This window comes from Rhodamnia argentea, chromosome 8 (assembly GCF_020921035.1).
Source record: "Rhodamnia argentea isolate NSW1041297 chromosome 8, ASM2092103v1, whole genome shotgun sequence".
Lineage (NCBI taxonomy): Eukaryota > Viridiplantae > Streptophyta > Magnoliopsida > Myrtales > Myrtaceae > Rhodamnia > Rhodamnia argentea.
The window spans coordinates 5,424,609-5,439,276 of NC_063157.1; the positions used below are offsets into that span (position 1 = coordinate 5,424,609).

The following is a 14,668-nucleotide window of genomic DNA, read 5'->3' on the forward strand; positions in this document are numbered from 1 at the left end:
AGCGAGCACGTTACCGGGAGAGGCGCGAAGGCATCCGACATACCGCGGCTGATGTGCACAAGCCCCGAGAGAAGAAAAACAATTTTTCCCATCTCTTTTCGCTTCATTATGTGGACTGAGCGCTCGGTCCTTGAGTCCCTTCTTCCTCGTTGGAATCTCACATAAAAACGCGCGGATGGCAACGACGTCGAAAGTCACACGAGGAACAATATGAGGAGGTCGCCATCGGTTTAAGGCCATCCAACGGTGGCGATGAAGGAGAGGTGGAGGCAGGCCTTGATGCCAGAACATAGAAGGGACTCCCACTCTCTTTCGTTGCACTTTTTTTCTTTTGCTCGCCCGCTTCCTTTTGGTCTCATCCAAAACCGGACCTCTCGGCTCTCGTCTCTCTCTCTCTCTCTCTCTCTCTCTCTCTCTCTCTCTCTCTCTCTCTCTTTTGGGCCTCAACACCCGACCTTTACACACTCTCGCTTAGCTCTCATCCAAAACCGGACCTCTCGGCTCTCCTAATTTTTTAGATTATTTGGAATATTTTCTGATTTTTTGCAATTTTTTTAGATTTTTTTTTATGAATTTTTCATATTTGAATTTTTTAATCATCCTCTAATTTTTTATTAATTTTCAAAATTTTTTATTAAAATAAATTAACTTGACCGGATCGGGTTGACCAAGCCCATGCCTTGCGGGCACCGATAAAAGTAAAAGAAGATTATAATTGCCCTTTTTATTATCAAAAGTGTTCTTTTTTTTGGAGAAATAACTTTTTTGTTTCTTATTTTTGGTCTAAATGTGTTCTCGAGAGCAGAATCACAATCAAAATCAGAATCATCTGTGTTACCGAACATATTTGTAATTCTTTTTTGGGTCCGGTTGACCCAGCTCATTTCTGTTTTGATTCATTACGTGGATTGAGCGCTCGATCCTTCGATCCCTTCTTCCCCGTTGGAATCTCACAAAAAAAGAAATGGATGGCAACGACGCAGGAAGTCGGATGAGGGAGAATATGAGGAGATCGCTGTTGGTTTAAGGCCATCCGACGGTGACGATGAAGGAGAGGTGGAGGCAAGCCTTGATGCCGTAACACGGAAGGGACTCCCACTCTCTTTCGTTGCATTTTTTGTTTCTTTTACTCGCCTGCTTTCTTTTGGTCTCACCCAAAACCAAACCTCTCGGGTCTCCTCTCTCTCTCTCTTTTTGGGCCTCAACACCCAACCTTTACACTCTCTCGCTCAACTCTCATTTTTTGGTCCCTCAAGACCTCACTGAGTTCTCTTTCTTTCCACTGTAGAACCCCCCAAAGCCGCACTCTCTCTCTCTCTCCTTTCTTCCTTTCCTGCCTAGAGCTCCTCACGTTGAAGAACTCCCCCGATATCTCCTAAGCTCCCTCGACTCTCCGCCCAGAAAATGCCCCCCTTTTTTCTAGCTCTCACACTTCTCTCTTCCTTTATGGCTGAATCAAGCTTCCTCCATAATTGTGCCTTTTATCTCTTCTCGCACGAAGAGGACCACCAGGAGCAAATGGAGATCCCTTGATGCAGCGCCCCGGGGAGAAGGATAAAACTTTCCTTGGCATCTGCTCTCGCAACGTGAAAGAAAGATCGGGATTTCTGCCCGCTGGCCACGCTACACGGCGCTTCTACTTCTGTTAGGTTGGGAACCGGTTCATTGGGTTGACCGGGTCGGATGAGGTTTGACCCATCCAATCCGGCTAAAAAAAGAAACGTCCCCGATTCGTCGCTAATTTGGCTCGTTTTTGTGAAACCGATTCGACTAGAATGTAATTAAAGATGTCGGGATCAAATGTCATGACTGTCTAGAAACAAACTAAAAATTATTTTAAAAAAACGAATGGAGAAGGTCCAATTTGATTTTTTTTTGGAATTTTTGGGATTTTTTTAAACGCTTTGTCCATAAGGGCAAAATCATCATTTGGGAAAAATTGAAAGGCAAAAAGGTCACAAATAGGATTGGCCGGTTGAAATGACTCATCTCCTAATTTTTGAGATAATTTGGAATATTTTCTGATATTTTGCAATTTTTTTAGGTTTTTTATGAATTTTCCATATTTGGATTTTTTAATCATTTTTCGATTTTATATTAATTTTCAAATTTTTTTATTAAAATAAATTAACCTAACCGAGTCGGGTTGACCCAACCCATGGCACCGATAAAAGTGAAAGAAGGTTATCGTTGCCTTTTTTATTATCAAAAGTGTTCTTTTTTTTTGGAGAAATAACTTTTTTGTTTCTTATTTTTGGTCCAAACATGTTCTCGAGAGCAGAATCGGAATCAATTGTGGTAACAAACATATTTGTAATTCTTTTTTGGGTCGGGTTGACCCAGCCCGTCTCTATTCTGCTTCATTACGTGGATCGAGCGCTCAGTCCTTCAGTCCCTTCTTCCCCGTTGGAATCTCACACAAAAACGTGCGGATGGCAACGACGCAGGAAGTCGGAGAGGGAGAATATGAGGAGGTCGCTGCTGGTTTAAGGCCATTTGACGGTGGCGATGAAGCAGAGGTGGAGGCGGGCCTTGATGCCAGAACACAGAAGGGACTCCCACTCTCTTTCGTTGCATTTTTTTTTCTTTTGCTCGCCTGCTTCCTTTTGGTCTCACCCAAAACCAAACCTCTCAGCTCTCTCTCTCTCTCTCTCTCTCTCTCTAGCCTCAACACCCGACCTTTACATTCTCTCGATCAAATCTCATTTTTGGTCCCTCGGGAGTTCACTGAGCTCTCTTTCTTTCCACTAGAGAACCCCCCAAAGCCGCGCGCTCTCTCTCTCTCTCTCCTTTCTTTTTTTCCTGCCTAGAGCTCCTCACGTTGAAGAACACCCCCAATATCTCCGAAGCGCCCTCAACTCTCTTCCCAGTAAAAGACCCTCCTTTTTCTAGCTCTCACACTTCTCTCTTCCTTTATGCCCGAATCAAGCTTCCCCCATAGTCATGCCATTTATCTCTTCTCGCACGCAGAGGATCGCCGGGAGCAGATGGAGATCCCTTGATGCAGCACCTCGGGAGAAGGATAAAACTTTCCTTGACATCTCGCTCGCCAACGTGGAAGAAAGATCGGGAGTTTTCCCTACTGGCTTCTGCTACCCTGCGCTTCTGCATCCATTGGATTGGGAACCGATTCATTGGGTTAACCAAGTCAGATGAGGTTTGACCCACCTGATCCGTCCAAAAAAAGAAACGTCCCCGATTCGACGCCAATTTGTCTCGTTTTCATGAAATTGATTCGACTAGAATGTAATTAAAGATGTCAGGATCAAATGTCATGATTGACTAGAAACAAACTAAAAATTATTTTAAAAAACAAATGGAGAAGACCCAATTTGATTTTTTTGAAATTTTCGGGATTTTTTGAAACGCTTTGTCCATAAGGGAAAAATCATCATTTGTTCATAATTCAAATGCACATAGTGGTTAAATAGATACATTGGGATCCCAAAACACATTTTCAAATAAGAAATGGCAAGTCATGCTACCTCTAGAACTTGTTGTTCCGCTGTTCTTCCTTCAACTCCTGATACCACCCCCCAACCCCCCGGCCCCCCAAACCAAGTATGCAGATATCTCATGAGCATCTTTCTCGTCTCAGTTGCTCAGGCTCTCTCAAAAGACTTCGAATTCGATCTACTTATATGGCCATTTCGAAGCTAAATGTATTGACGGAAAAAACAACTGTGCAGTAATGTTCCACATTCTGCTTGAAGCCTGAAATATTCTTAGTTTGACTGTACTCATTCTGTAATTAAAAGCTTAATGGTCAGTTAAAGCCTTTTGAACATATTAAGCTCTCTCGATCTCAATTGTCATTTGTTGACAAACACGCCGCGATCCTCAGCTTATCAAGCAGAGCGAAAGCTCCGTCTCAGTCTCGGCAGATCAGCGAGCTAGAAATTCTCTATCTCCCACCTCTTCAACACCTCGACCAAAGCTGATTCACAAAGGAGAAAACAGAAAAGAAGACAAATCCCCAAACTAACGATGAGGGTATTCTCGTTGGCGAATACCCTCGTAACATTTTCAATGTAATGACTATGTATGACACGAGAACAACTGCTTTGTTGGAAATGATAAAAAAATTCTTTCATTTAGATTTATCAATAAATGGACCGGACACTCATTTTGCGAGATCAGTAGCTTAGAAATTTTAGTAAGGAACCCGACGATGGAAGATTCGTTGAGATGATTGGATGAAGTTGTTGGATGTACCATTGCCCATGCCACTCGTTGTTGGCATCCCTTCCCACAGCACACAACAGCTCACCATTGATCAAACCCCTTAAGAAACATACATCTAATCGAATGATCCGCTTACATCCTTCCAAAAATCCTTCTTGTAGCAGCAAAGAAAATATAAGCCCTATCAAATAATGGTAGGAAATTTAGCAGCGGTCTTTCAACTTTGCCTGCGGGGCTTGCAGTGTAAAACTCCCCCAACTAGTCGTACAACATATTCCTTATAATTGCCTTGTAGCCCCTTCAACAATTTTAGCTTTGTTCTTATGCACCGACTCAAAGTGACATATTACTCCTAGTTGTTTTCTAACTAGTTCCGTCAACTTATGTGCATTGACTTTAGGCATTGCAAAAATGAGAATCATGAAGAGTTTACTAAGTAAGCACGAGAAACACTCTAATTGTCGAAAGTGATATTTTATATATGTTCATCAATGTACTTTTCGAGTGGAATGACCCAATGTTCCTATCAAAAGCATCATAAATTGTCCGATTACGATTGATCCGGGCACATCTAGGCACACCAATAGGCTTTTACGATTTAAGCATGTAATTTTTTATTAGCAGTTTGGGCTTGAGCTCATGAGTAGCTACTGCTATATATACTATTTTTCGCCTGCAATTGACTAATGTAATAAGAGGTGCGATGTGCTAATTATGATGGAATTCTCTATTGGAAGTAGCCCTAATTTAAGGATGAACTAAGATAAAATCTCATGTCTCAATTTTTTCTTTCTCGCTCGTTTTACTTTGCTGCAATTGTGCGCCGATCCTAACAACTCTTACAAATCTATGCGTTCTTGGTGTATATAATTGCTCTTTTGCTAGCCACAACATACCTCAAAATTGCATTTTTGAAATTAGTTGCATCTTCAAGTGTCATCCCAACAATAAATATCGAATTTCTACCATTCTGATCGTATAATGAGACATACTTCTCCTCCTTGAAACAACAACCTCAACCTCCTTGTCACCCGCATCATTTAAACCTGAATAAGGACTTTCTTCCTCGTAAGAATGATAATATTTTGTTTCATACTCGGAAGCGTCCACCAACCGAGCTTCTACATAGTCTGATAAAATAAAAAAAATTTGAGCTTCTTCTTGATGTGGAGAGAATTAGCAGTATGATTTTGGACCGATTGAACAAGTAGAAATCCAAACGTACGTCGAAGCGATGATGCACTTAGGACCGGCGGACTCGAAAGTCGACGACTTCAGAACGGACTCAAATTCGGTCGATCGAAACGAATCGGCCTCCCGATCAATACTCACGCCTTTGGCCGTGTCTAACGATGGATTTTGGCAATTTGAGACCATTTAGATCGGTTTTCAAGCCTTTTTCTATTTTTTAGGCACTTTATATTCTAATGGTATTTTTGTAATTTCGCGTTTTCTATTGTCATTAGGATTGACACCTTATAAAAGGTCGTTCTTAGGGTTTAGAAGGGAGATTATTGATTATTGACAATATAACAATTTGATATCGTTTTGAGAGAACAGAGTTTGTTCTCGGTTTATCATTCTCTACTTGTTACTACTCGCTATACACTGCGTCACTCCCTCAACCTTTAATTAGGAAGTACTAGCTACCTCAATGTTAACGCAAGTTTTGAGCTATTATCTCGTTGAAAATTCCTTTAATTTTCTCCTTGCACAACTAGTTCAAAATCATCATTGTCACCCGATAAAAAGTCTTATGTGGCTTTTTTAATAGAATGTTCTACATACGTGGCTTTCTTATGAAAAACAGTCCAATGTGCCGTTCTATACATAAGTGACGTCAAATCCTCTTCAAATTGCATCTCTCTCGAAGTAAACAAATCTCTGTGTCACCGCTTGTTCTCCCTCTCTCTCTCGCCTTTCCTTCCCTCATTTATAAGCTCTTCGGCTTCGATGATAATCCATTGCCTCTTCCTACCGTGACCAGATCGACGCCGTCCTTGACTAAAACGACCTCAACTTCGCCTCTTGGGTTTTGGCCTCTTTGCCCCCAGCGGTGCCGCCACGAGATCGGTTTTCGTCGTCAATCGGCTCGGCCTCATGAAGTTCGCGTTCCGGAACAAGCGGTTGCCTGAGCGGACCCGCTTCATGCTCGACAACAAGGATGGCCACATGCTGGCTGAATTGTACTCTCCATATTCGGATCAAATTGCCTTCCGAATAAGGGTTTGAAAAAATTTAGGAGAATTGATTGATTTTTCCGAATTAGGGTCCGAAGGATTTGAGGAAATTTGCTTGATTTGTCTGAATTAGGGTTTATATCTGGAGAAAGATGTTGAAGAACGTGATTTAGGACTATTAATGCTAACTTGGAACGTCATTCCAGTAAAAACAAATTACTAAAATATTACTGTCCCGACTTTCGATTGCATGAAATGATTGTTATTATTTATTAATAAATATGACATTAAATGTCCAGTAAAAAAATTTGACATCAAAGCGAGCGCCGTACGAAAATTATAGCATTTTTAGTGTCCTTTTTCAAAAGTGACATTTAAATGATCCGGCGAAAAGTTTTGACATCAAAATAACTGTCCTACAACTATATTGATAGGTGTAAGTGGACACGGCAGATCGGATGTTTTGATCCAAACATGAAACAACCAGGTAAATGAGGGTCATGGAATAAAAAGACACGTCCATTTATGCGAATCTCCTTCAAAATTTCAAATGCCTCATAATCATGAGTTTTACTATGTACAAGAGAGAACTTCTAGTTCGCAGTAGCAGCAAAAATGTCGATCCGATATGGCAATTTGACTTCAAACGCATTCTGACGGCGACTGATCAGTGGACTTGGCCAATTGGTCTTCGGTTCCCTTACCTGCCTTTGGATGAACCGGCAATTTCTTGGCAGGATAGAGAACATAACGTTGAAGCATGAAAAGCAGGTCAAAGAATATAGACACCTGCAACATCGAAGAAGATTAATACCATACTATTAATCCATCCTAGTCAATAGCAGAAGAACATTAATGCATAAAAGTTATTCTTATCCCGAAATTTGTAAGGATAATCTTTGCAGCGTGTTTTTTTAGAGACGGAAAAAGACCTCGAAGAATCCTATAACAAGTCTAACAAAGCGAGACTAAACACCGGACGACACGGAAGAGATGATAGAAACGTGAAGCCTCGGAGCATGTTCATACCAGGGAAAGTAGCGTCTTCCCAACATTCCCATAGAAGTTGACCCAAGAATCTGGAAGGAAAAAAAGTTCAGTATAACATTATGAGCACGTTGATCAATATTAGGTAACAGGAATACTTGGTTGGATGAACAACAGCATACTTTGGTCAATGGACTGCACTGCCATCTGCCCATAGTTTGCGACGCCACCGAGAAAATCAAGTAAAATGTTGCCAATGCTGAAACCATCTGTGCTTTTTCGTCGAAAGTTCATATATGCCTACGTTAGATATGCTAATTCATCAGCAAACTGACACAATTTCTCTAAAACACGCTTCAGTGAGAGAAAATGAACATAATTCTCAGAGATGAAAAGTTGGTCTGCATCCTGGAGAAATGGACCATAAATTCAACTCAAATTTTGGATGATACGAATGGTACATCACACAGATGATGTTGACAGAAAAAGAAGCAGAAACCCTTGTAACAAAGCCAAATCAGGGCCTGACCTGGGGAATGTACTTGATGACTGTCATAAACACTTGAATTCCGCTGCGAAAGAATGAAGTAGCTTAAGATTAGACATAACATACGCTACTTCAGGAGGATATCCATGACTTAGAAGTTCGGGGCAATAATTTAGAATCAGTTTTGCAATTTGAAGGGTCAAAAGAGAGATGATCTTGCTGGCATAATTGCACAAGAGATTCTCGACTTGCTGACCAAGATTGTAAATTAAGGCCGACGGCAATCTCATCGATAGAATAAGCTGTTGTTTAAATGAGAAGTGAGGATCTTAAAATGGCAGGAGACACAACAGTTGCGATAACAACTTACTTGAAAATGGAGATCAGCCAAAGCCAAGAATGCTTCGATAAGGCTATGAAAAAGCAGACTGCAGCGACCAACCACACGGCAGAGACAATTGCCACAGAAATCTTAGAGATTTTCTGGCTGCCACGCTGTTCAAGTGAAGCGAGAGAAGATGGAGAAAGGCTAATCTTCAAAAACTCGTTTCAACGTTGCAGAGATGAGTTAAAAAGGAAAAGAGAACAGAGTAACTGCTTACATCATAAACTGCAAATTGGATTAATGTTACTGCAGTTAGAAGGAGGGCATGAATCGAAAATCCCACGTCATTTGTGGCCACGGGAATCATCTATAAAGAATCATAACATCGTTAGAATGAAGAAGAATCTCTTCACGATGCATCATTATCCAGAAGTTAGAATTACAGATAAATGGCATGCTAATAGTTTTGACTTTTGACCACTACTACCCTCCGTGAAGCTCAAAGTGAAGATAAAGAATGATTGAGAACCAAACCTGTCCAGAGCCGTACTTCTCACGATACTGTGCCTGAACAGCGGCACTGAAGTAGAGGGTCGCGTTGTATATCAAGTAGGACGAATGCTTCGTCAAATTCAGCACGACGAAATCGAAGTTCAGACCCACAACACTGCCGAATGCCGATAAACCATGAGAAAAAACAAAAACAGAGACTTAAAGAGAAATGCCGAAACTTCCGTATGAAAACTCTTGAGAAAGTCGAAATTTTGAGGGCACCTTTTCCTTCGGAAGTTCAAGATGACTTGTGGGTAGAAGCTGATGGACCAAGAGACGAAAGCTGTCCATCCCAGAACCTGGTACAACACTTCGAGAGGCGTTGAATTCCACGAAGCCATATTTCTCTCTCTCCCTCCACGTTTTACCAGTTTCCAGTAGAGCAGAGAGAAATGAAGCAGAGCAAGGAGGAGCTGCAGTTATGTGCCTGAAAATTTCCGATGGTCTTTTACGGTGGAATCTGAGTGATTTCGGCTGTTGAACGAGGTCGCGTCAAGAATTGGCCAAAGACGGTGACACGTGGCACTCTCGTTCTTTGGACTTGTCTGACGTGTAAAAGCGTAACCGGTCGGTCAGTTCAGGTTTTCCTTTCAATAGAACGGTTTAGCTATAAAAAAAAAAAAAAGTGAACGTTTTCGCTAGGGGTGAGCACGATTTCAAAATAGAATCACAAAATGAAAAATTAGAACAGTGAGAACCAATTAGGCTTCAGATTCTTGTTATTATACATGTGAGTGTTGCATTAAAAAAGTCAAGTATCGGAGAATTAAGGTGGTATTAAGCAGTTAATATATCCTAATTGCTCAATAACTCATTAGCTTGAGTGAAGGTGGGTCTAACCAAATATATTGACGGGCTTGGATTTGCTCCCTCTTGGTGATCTTTCCATCCTTGGTAATTTTTGTATTTTTTTTGTTGAGTGTATAATTTGCAACTACTAGCCTAAACTTTGTTAATATTTTATATGGCGTCATCGGATAAGTGTGTAATCTGTAACTACTAGTCTAAATTTTATTAATATTTCATAATTTTCGTCAACTACTAGTCTAAACTTTCTTAATGTTTCATATTTTTTATTTGTCTAATTCAATTAACGATATTGGTGGAACCTGATTAGACCCTGGAACCCGTGACGAAGTGATTCTAGGTTTTGTACATGTTCCCTGGAAACCGTCCGTCAAATAGATTCCTTATTTTTTGGAACCTAGAACTTACCATGTATACCTTAAAACTTGAAACCTACCATGTCACAGGTTTCAAGGTCGGTTCTAGAATCTATCCACGTTTGAAATCATCACATTTAATGACTACCATTTCTTGCTACAATCTACTAACCACAGTTCATATTTAGACACATGAATAAATATGAGATATTAACAAAGTAAAAGTCTCGAGTCATAAATAAAGTCGAATGGAAACTCGGACTTGTGATTTCAAATTACACACTCATCATAAAATACCATGGAGTACCACATGATTGTGCAAAAATATATACTAAGAAAAACACAAAACTTGTTATAGGTCACAGGTTTCAAGTTTCACTTACCTAAAACTTGAAACTTTTAACCGTCAGAACAAGTTCTCAATTTTTGTGACATGAAATCTACATGTCCGATTCCATGTTCCAGTTTATCCTTGAACTATGCTTACCTCTAGGTTTTAGGATATGCAAGGTAAATTTTAGGTAATTGGTTCAAATTGATGGATTTCAGGTTCAGGTGGAACCTGAACCAACCTTTCAATCGCTCACTCTTAGATTTTGCATTTTTTTCCCAGAATTTCTGGTGGATATAGCTAATACCACAAAGAAAACGGCAAATAAAGAGGAATTAAATTTCACAACTGGAAAGAGAAATTCATAATCCCTCATTTCCCCATTTTAAGACATTAAAAACCTCGAAAGAAACAGAAAATGAGGGTCTCATGAATTCTGGTGCTGTGGATAAGAGAGACGGAATTCTCGTGCGTCTGCAACTTCCAATGCTTGGCAAGCTTATGAACACGGACGAGTTCTCGTCCAGATGCTTGGAACGACGCTTCCCATGGCCAACACCGTCATTCTGATCCCTCCGTGGATAGCTGAAGTACTACACTCAAGGACTGCCGATGACTAGTCAGGCAACAGGTGATACAAGTGCAGAAAAAGATTACTCGAGAAAATGTGGAATTGGGAAATTCGTGTTCCTTGGGGGAACTCGTTAACCGAAGATATTTTAATTTTCAATGCACTGACTGTACAAAATACGAGAAAGACGGGTATTTGGAAAGGATAAATAAGTGATCCGACCTGCTCGTTTTATGAGATCTAAACATATTAACGAGGAACTTCACAGCGGAAGCGAAGCAGTTAAGATGGATGGGATGATGCTTTGTTTCATTACCTGGAATCGCTTTAGATATGAATGGTCATTGATGTCAATGAATCACTCATTGGTCGGCCATTACGGTTATATGTACACGACTACATGAGTAGTAGAATGTCCGTTCTAAGTTTTGAATACACTTTATTTATTACTTTTTCACTATTGATATGTCACCAAACAATTTATTAAGTGGTTGTCACGTGTCACATCATAAGTTGATATGATGTACGGCGATCAAATTGTAGCATGTCACACATTTCTTGAATCTACCGTTTCGAATTAAGATGGTGATGTTTGTAAACTACTCAATGGCTCAATCAAAACTGTGCTAGAAGTGGCAAACCTAGAAGAAAAAAACCAAACATAGAGCTGTGCACTTGGCTCCAATCCCATGATGTCCTTTGGTAGACCTTGAGAATCGTCCTGTCAGTTCCTCTGTTTTTCTAATTTGGGATTTTTGCTGTTTTGTCTCTCTTCTCTGTCTCATTCTCTCTCTTTCCCTTTCTCTTTCCTTCTTCTCTCTTCATTCTTTTCTCTGCATCGGCAATTTTCCAAGTTGGAAGAAGAACATATTCCGGAATATGTCGACGGTATGATCCATTCCTCTGTGTTAGCATGCCATTTTGCAGTAGGTTTCTTGCATCATCATCCATCTTTGACACTTGTTCATGATGAAAAGTTGCATCATTTGATGTTAAGTTGAGTTCTTGAGAGGTGCAATCTGTTTTTTTTTTTTTTGGCATTGCAACATTTGTTAGATTCCTAGCGAAAAAGAAAATACTTGGTCATCACTGAATGTCGTAGAAGAAGATCAATCAGATGGTCTGTGTCTGATCCATTCTTGAAAAATTTCTGAAGAAAAATGATTAGTGACTCGGGCTGCTCTGTTTTCATGTTCAAGTTGATCAAGTCGGGCGATGGCATTACACGTATTGCTCGCATTCATGTTGGTCATTTTGCAGCAGGATCAGGGCCGGTCCTTGCCGAAATTTGGCGAGTGGGACGTGAACAATCCTGCTTCGGCTGAAGGATTCACCGTCATATTCAGCAAGGCCAGGGACGAGAAGAAATCCCCCAACGGAGCTGTCGGAAATGGGGCCATGTCGCAGAGAAACGACAATGTGTCTAAGCCGGGAGGAGCGTATCCTCCCATGGTAAGCCCTTTCTTACCATAATATGTACAAGTGAACGTATGGCAGTCTTCAATCACATCAAAATCTCCACTATCGTCTTTTGATGTTTTCCTTTTGGCTGCAGAAGAAACGGTGGTGCTGCTTCTGAGCCCTCTGTTTTAGCCAGACAATTTAAGATGTTTCGCATGCGACAACAATGCTCGTGGCATTCGTATCCGGCCTTATGATGGTGGTGCCGAGACACTCACTTAAGCCATCCCTGTCTCGATAGAATTCTATGTTAATGTCGCTCGTTCTTGGAGATTGATTGTTCTGAATGTTATGTACATAGGAATGGAGAAAACAATACAGCAATCATAGAAGAGCGGCGCCCCTCGCGAATGTTCTTTTTGTACAGTCTCCAAATCTTAGCTAGTCCTTTGGAGGATTTTCAGATGTTCACTTGTTTCAGCAAGGTTGTATGCTGACTAATTGTGCCGATGCATTTGCATTCGAGACAATCCTAAGCATCATTTTGCAAGAAGCAGTAAATTGTGCCGAATGTTTGATGGATGACAACCTAATTGATTCCGTTTTATCAGTTAGTGTTGCACACCCAACTTCGTGTTCAAAATCCTAGCCGAGTCGGCTCCGGCAGAAATGCGTACAAGCATTATCCGGGGCATTTTTCGACAGAAGTCCGTTAGGTGTATAAATTGAGGCGAAGATGTCAGCAAGTGGAACAATACTATCATCATAGTAGTTTCAAGCGGTACGTAACAGAACAATCTGAAACAAAGTTCTTGTAATATCCAGACCTACGGATAAACAAAATGGACAAACTGAAGACTAGAAAAGACACGGAACACCTGAAGCAGTGCCGAACCTTACAAAGAAAACTAGAACAGACGGGAAGCAACATAGGACAGAACATACAGAAGGAACCCGAGCTTAGAGAAATCAGCAGCATAGGAAGCATAGGAAGCAGAAGAAGGAGAGGAGGATGACGAACTTCTACTTCCGCTGCTTGCCTCGGACTCCTCGGAAGACAGCACCTTCACGATCATGCGCTGTCCCCTCTGGCAGTGGCCAGAGACTCCGCTGATGAAGTAGAAAGGCCCCGACTGGTTGAGAGCATAGACCGTGTTACCAGTGTTGGAGAAGAAGCTCGGACGGGTGGAATTGCACTTCTTGTACTCAGCTTCGCTCACTTCCATCACCGAATCCTTCTTGTACTTAAAGCCTGAGAAATCCATAAACTTAATCCTTCAAGAAAGGATCAACCGCTCCCCCAAGTTCGCTCATTTCCAGTAAATCTTGCACAAGGTTCACTTAAACAAAAACAACACTACAGATAGGGGCAAAATTGTGTGACAAACGCTCCAGACCAACATATGATGCTGAAGAAAAACCACTGAAACTAGAGGGAAACTTAGCGTCAAACTCACGGAGGGTGTCGCCAGGTCGGAACCGGTTCTCGGAAGCCCAGTCATTGTAGACCTTGCTGTCATTCGCAGGAGGGACGACCCAGCCATCGGCCCCTCCGACTTGGTAGTCGAACCCCGTCACCGGAGAACACTGCAGACCAACAAAGACGAACACGGTCATCATCAAGAAAAGAGCTGAAGCAGCAGCCATTCTGGTGGTAACTCTGAAGAGGCGGAACAACTTCTTTTCTGCTCCTAATGCATTCAACTCCAAAATGAAGGATGATGAAGCTGGTGAAGTTTAAAAAGAAGTACGTGAATGTGAGAAAGAGAGTCGGTTGCTGCACAGAGAGAGAGAGAGAGAGAGAGAGAGAGAGATGGAGGTGGACAAACTGGACAATGTGGAGATAGTGGGAGGCGACGGTTTGCTACAATTTTTGACTCGGTCAGCTTCGTCAGTTGCAGAGAAGAAGAAGAACAAGAAATGATATGTTTCTTTTGCACGTTTGGAGATTATTAAGGGGACATAGCTATTTTCAAAGTAACCAAATTCTAAACCGTCTCTCATGATTGTGGGACATTCATCCTAGTGCATTTGCATTTAGAATGCTTTCTCATCTGAAAAATCTCTCAGATTCGGCATTGAAAAAGTACCAAAAAAGTTTTACACCAAATGCATTTAATGCCGATCATCCTACATGACACGGCTGGCGTTGATGAGCAAAGTTTTAAATTTGTTATTTTTTTATTTTGTTATAATTTTCTTTTTTTTTCTTTTCTTTCTTTCTTTTTTTCCCCCTTTTCCTTTTGCCCGTGACCATATGCCATGGCTGGCGAGGGCGAGGGCCAGCGCCGACAAGGTCAAAATTGGTAAGATAGACTAAATTGGTACTAATGCGAAAAAGTTTAAAATAAAATTGGTACCATTGCAATAGATTTAGTACCGTTTTTTTTTATGTACTTTTCCGTTAATCACAGAACTCAACTCAAAACTCTACACATTTGCCTTAATGGTTATGCGTTACGTTCTTTTTGTCTATCTAATAGTAC

General features: G+C 41.0%; 3 protein-coding genes across 5 annotated transcripts; 1 reads left to right on the forward strand and 2 right to left on the reverse strand.

Moving 5' to 3' along the window:
- Positions 1-7,007: 7,007 nt before the first annotated feature.
- LOC115741341 (cystinosin homolog) lies at positions 7,008-9,111 on the reverse strand. The gene is made up of 8 exons (XM_048283698.1): positions 8,939-9,111; positions 8,699-8,831; positions 8,442-8,531; positions 8,210-8,334; positions 7,882-7,924; positions 7,535-7,652; positions 7,395-7,444; positions 7,008-7,154 (listed from the first exon to the last, which is right to left on the reverse strand). Exons 1-8 carry the CDS (start codon positions 9,055-9,057, stop codon positions 7,008-7,010), a joined length of 825 nt encoding a protein of 274 aa, XP_048139655.1. The 5' UTR covers positions 9,058-9,111.
- Positions 9,112-11,629: 2,518 nt separating this feature from the next.
- Positions 11,630-12,760, forward strand: LOC125316232 (protein NOI4). 3 transcript variants are annotated; one of them, XM_048284014.1, is made up of 3 exons: positions 11,630-11,669; positions 12,042-12,233; positions 12,337-12,760. In XM_048284014.1, the coding sequence occupies exons 1-3, from the start codon at positions 11,661-11,663 to the stop codon at positions 12,358-12,360; spliced, it is 225 nt and encodes a 74-aa protein (XP_048139971.1). In that variant the 5' UTR covers positions 11,630-11,660; the 3' UTR covers positions 12,361-12,760. The 3 variants fall into 3 exon arrangements, 2 of the variants coding, with proteins under 2 accessions (XP_048139971.1, XP_048139970.1); XR_007199534.1 differs by lacking the exon at positions 11,630-11,669 and adding an exon at positions 11,794-11,901; XM_048284013.1 differs by lacking the exon at positions 11,630-11,669 and having other exon boundaries at positions 11,908-12,233.
- A 168-nt stretch (positions 12,761-12,928) lies between these two features.
- On the reverse strand, positions 12,929-13,903 carry LOC115741299 (mavicyanin-like). The gene is made up of 2 exons (XM_030675138.2): positions 13,640-13,903; positions 12,929-13,434 (listed from the first exon to the last, which is right to left on the reverse strand). Exons 1-2 carry the CDS (start codon positions 13,827-13,829, stop codon positions 13,091-13,093), a joined length of 534 nt encoding a protein of 177 aa, XP_030530998.1. The 5' UTR covers positions 13,830-13,903; the 3' UTR covers positions 12,929-13,090.
- Positions 13,904-14,668: the final 765 nt, after the last annotated feature.

What these genes read in the sequence shown, in the direction of transcription:
- LOC115741341 (XM_048283698.1), bottom strand. Translation starts at nt 9,057, where the DNA reads ATGGCTTCGTGGAATTCAACGCCTCTCGAAGTGTTGTACCAGGTTCTG. An exon ending in TTGAACTTCCGAAGGAAAAG is followed by an intron (nt 8,832 to 8,938) that starts GTGCCCTCAAAA and finishes GGCATTCGGCAG; the next exon opens with TGTTGTGGGTCTGAACTTCG. An exon ending in TCCAATTTGCAGTTTATGAT is followed by an intron (nt 8,335 to 8,441) that starts GTAAGCAGTTAC and finishes TCACTTGAACAG; the next exon opens with CGTGGCAGCCAGAAAATCTC.
- LOC125316232 (XM_048284013.1), top strand. Translation starts at nt 11,997, where the DNA reads ATGGCATTACACGTATTGCTCGCATTCATGTTGGTCATTTTGCAGCAG. An exon ending in GAGGAGCGTATCCTCCCATG is followed by an intron (nt 12,234 to 12,336) that starts GTAAGCCCTTTC and finishes TTTTGGCTGCAG; the next exon opens with AAGAAACGGTGGTGCTGCTT.
- LOC115741299 (XM_030675138.2), bottom strand. Translation starts at nt 13,829, where the DNA reads ATGGCTGCTGCTTCAGCTCTTTTCTTGATGATGACCGTGTTCGTCTTT. An exon ending in CCGACCTGGCGACACCCTCC is followed by an intron (nt 13,435 to 13,639) that starts GTGAGTTTGACG and finishes TGGATTTCTCAG; the next exon opens with GCTTTAAGTACAAGAAGGAT.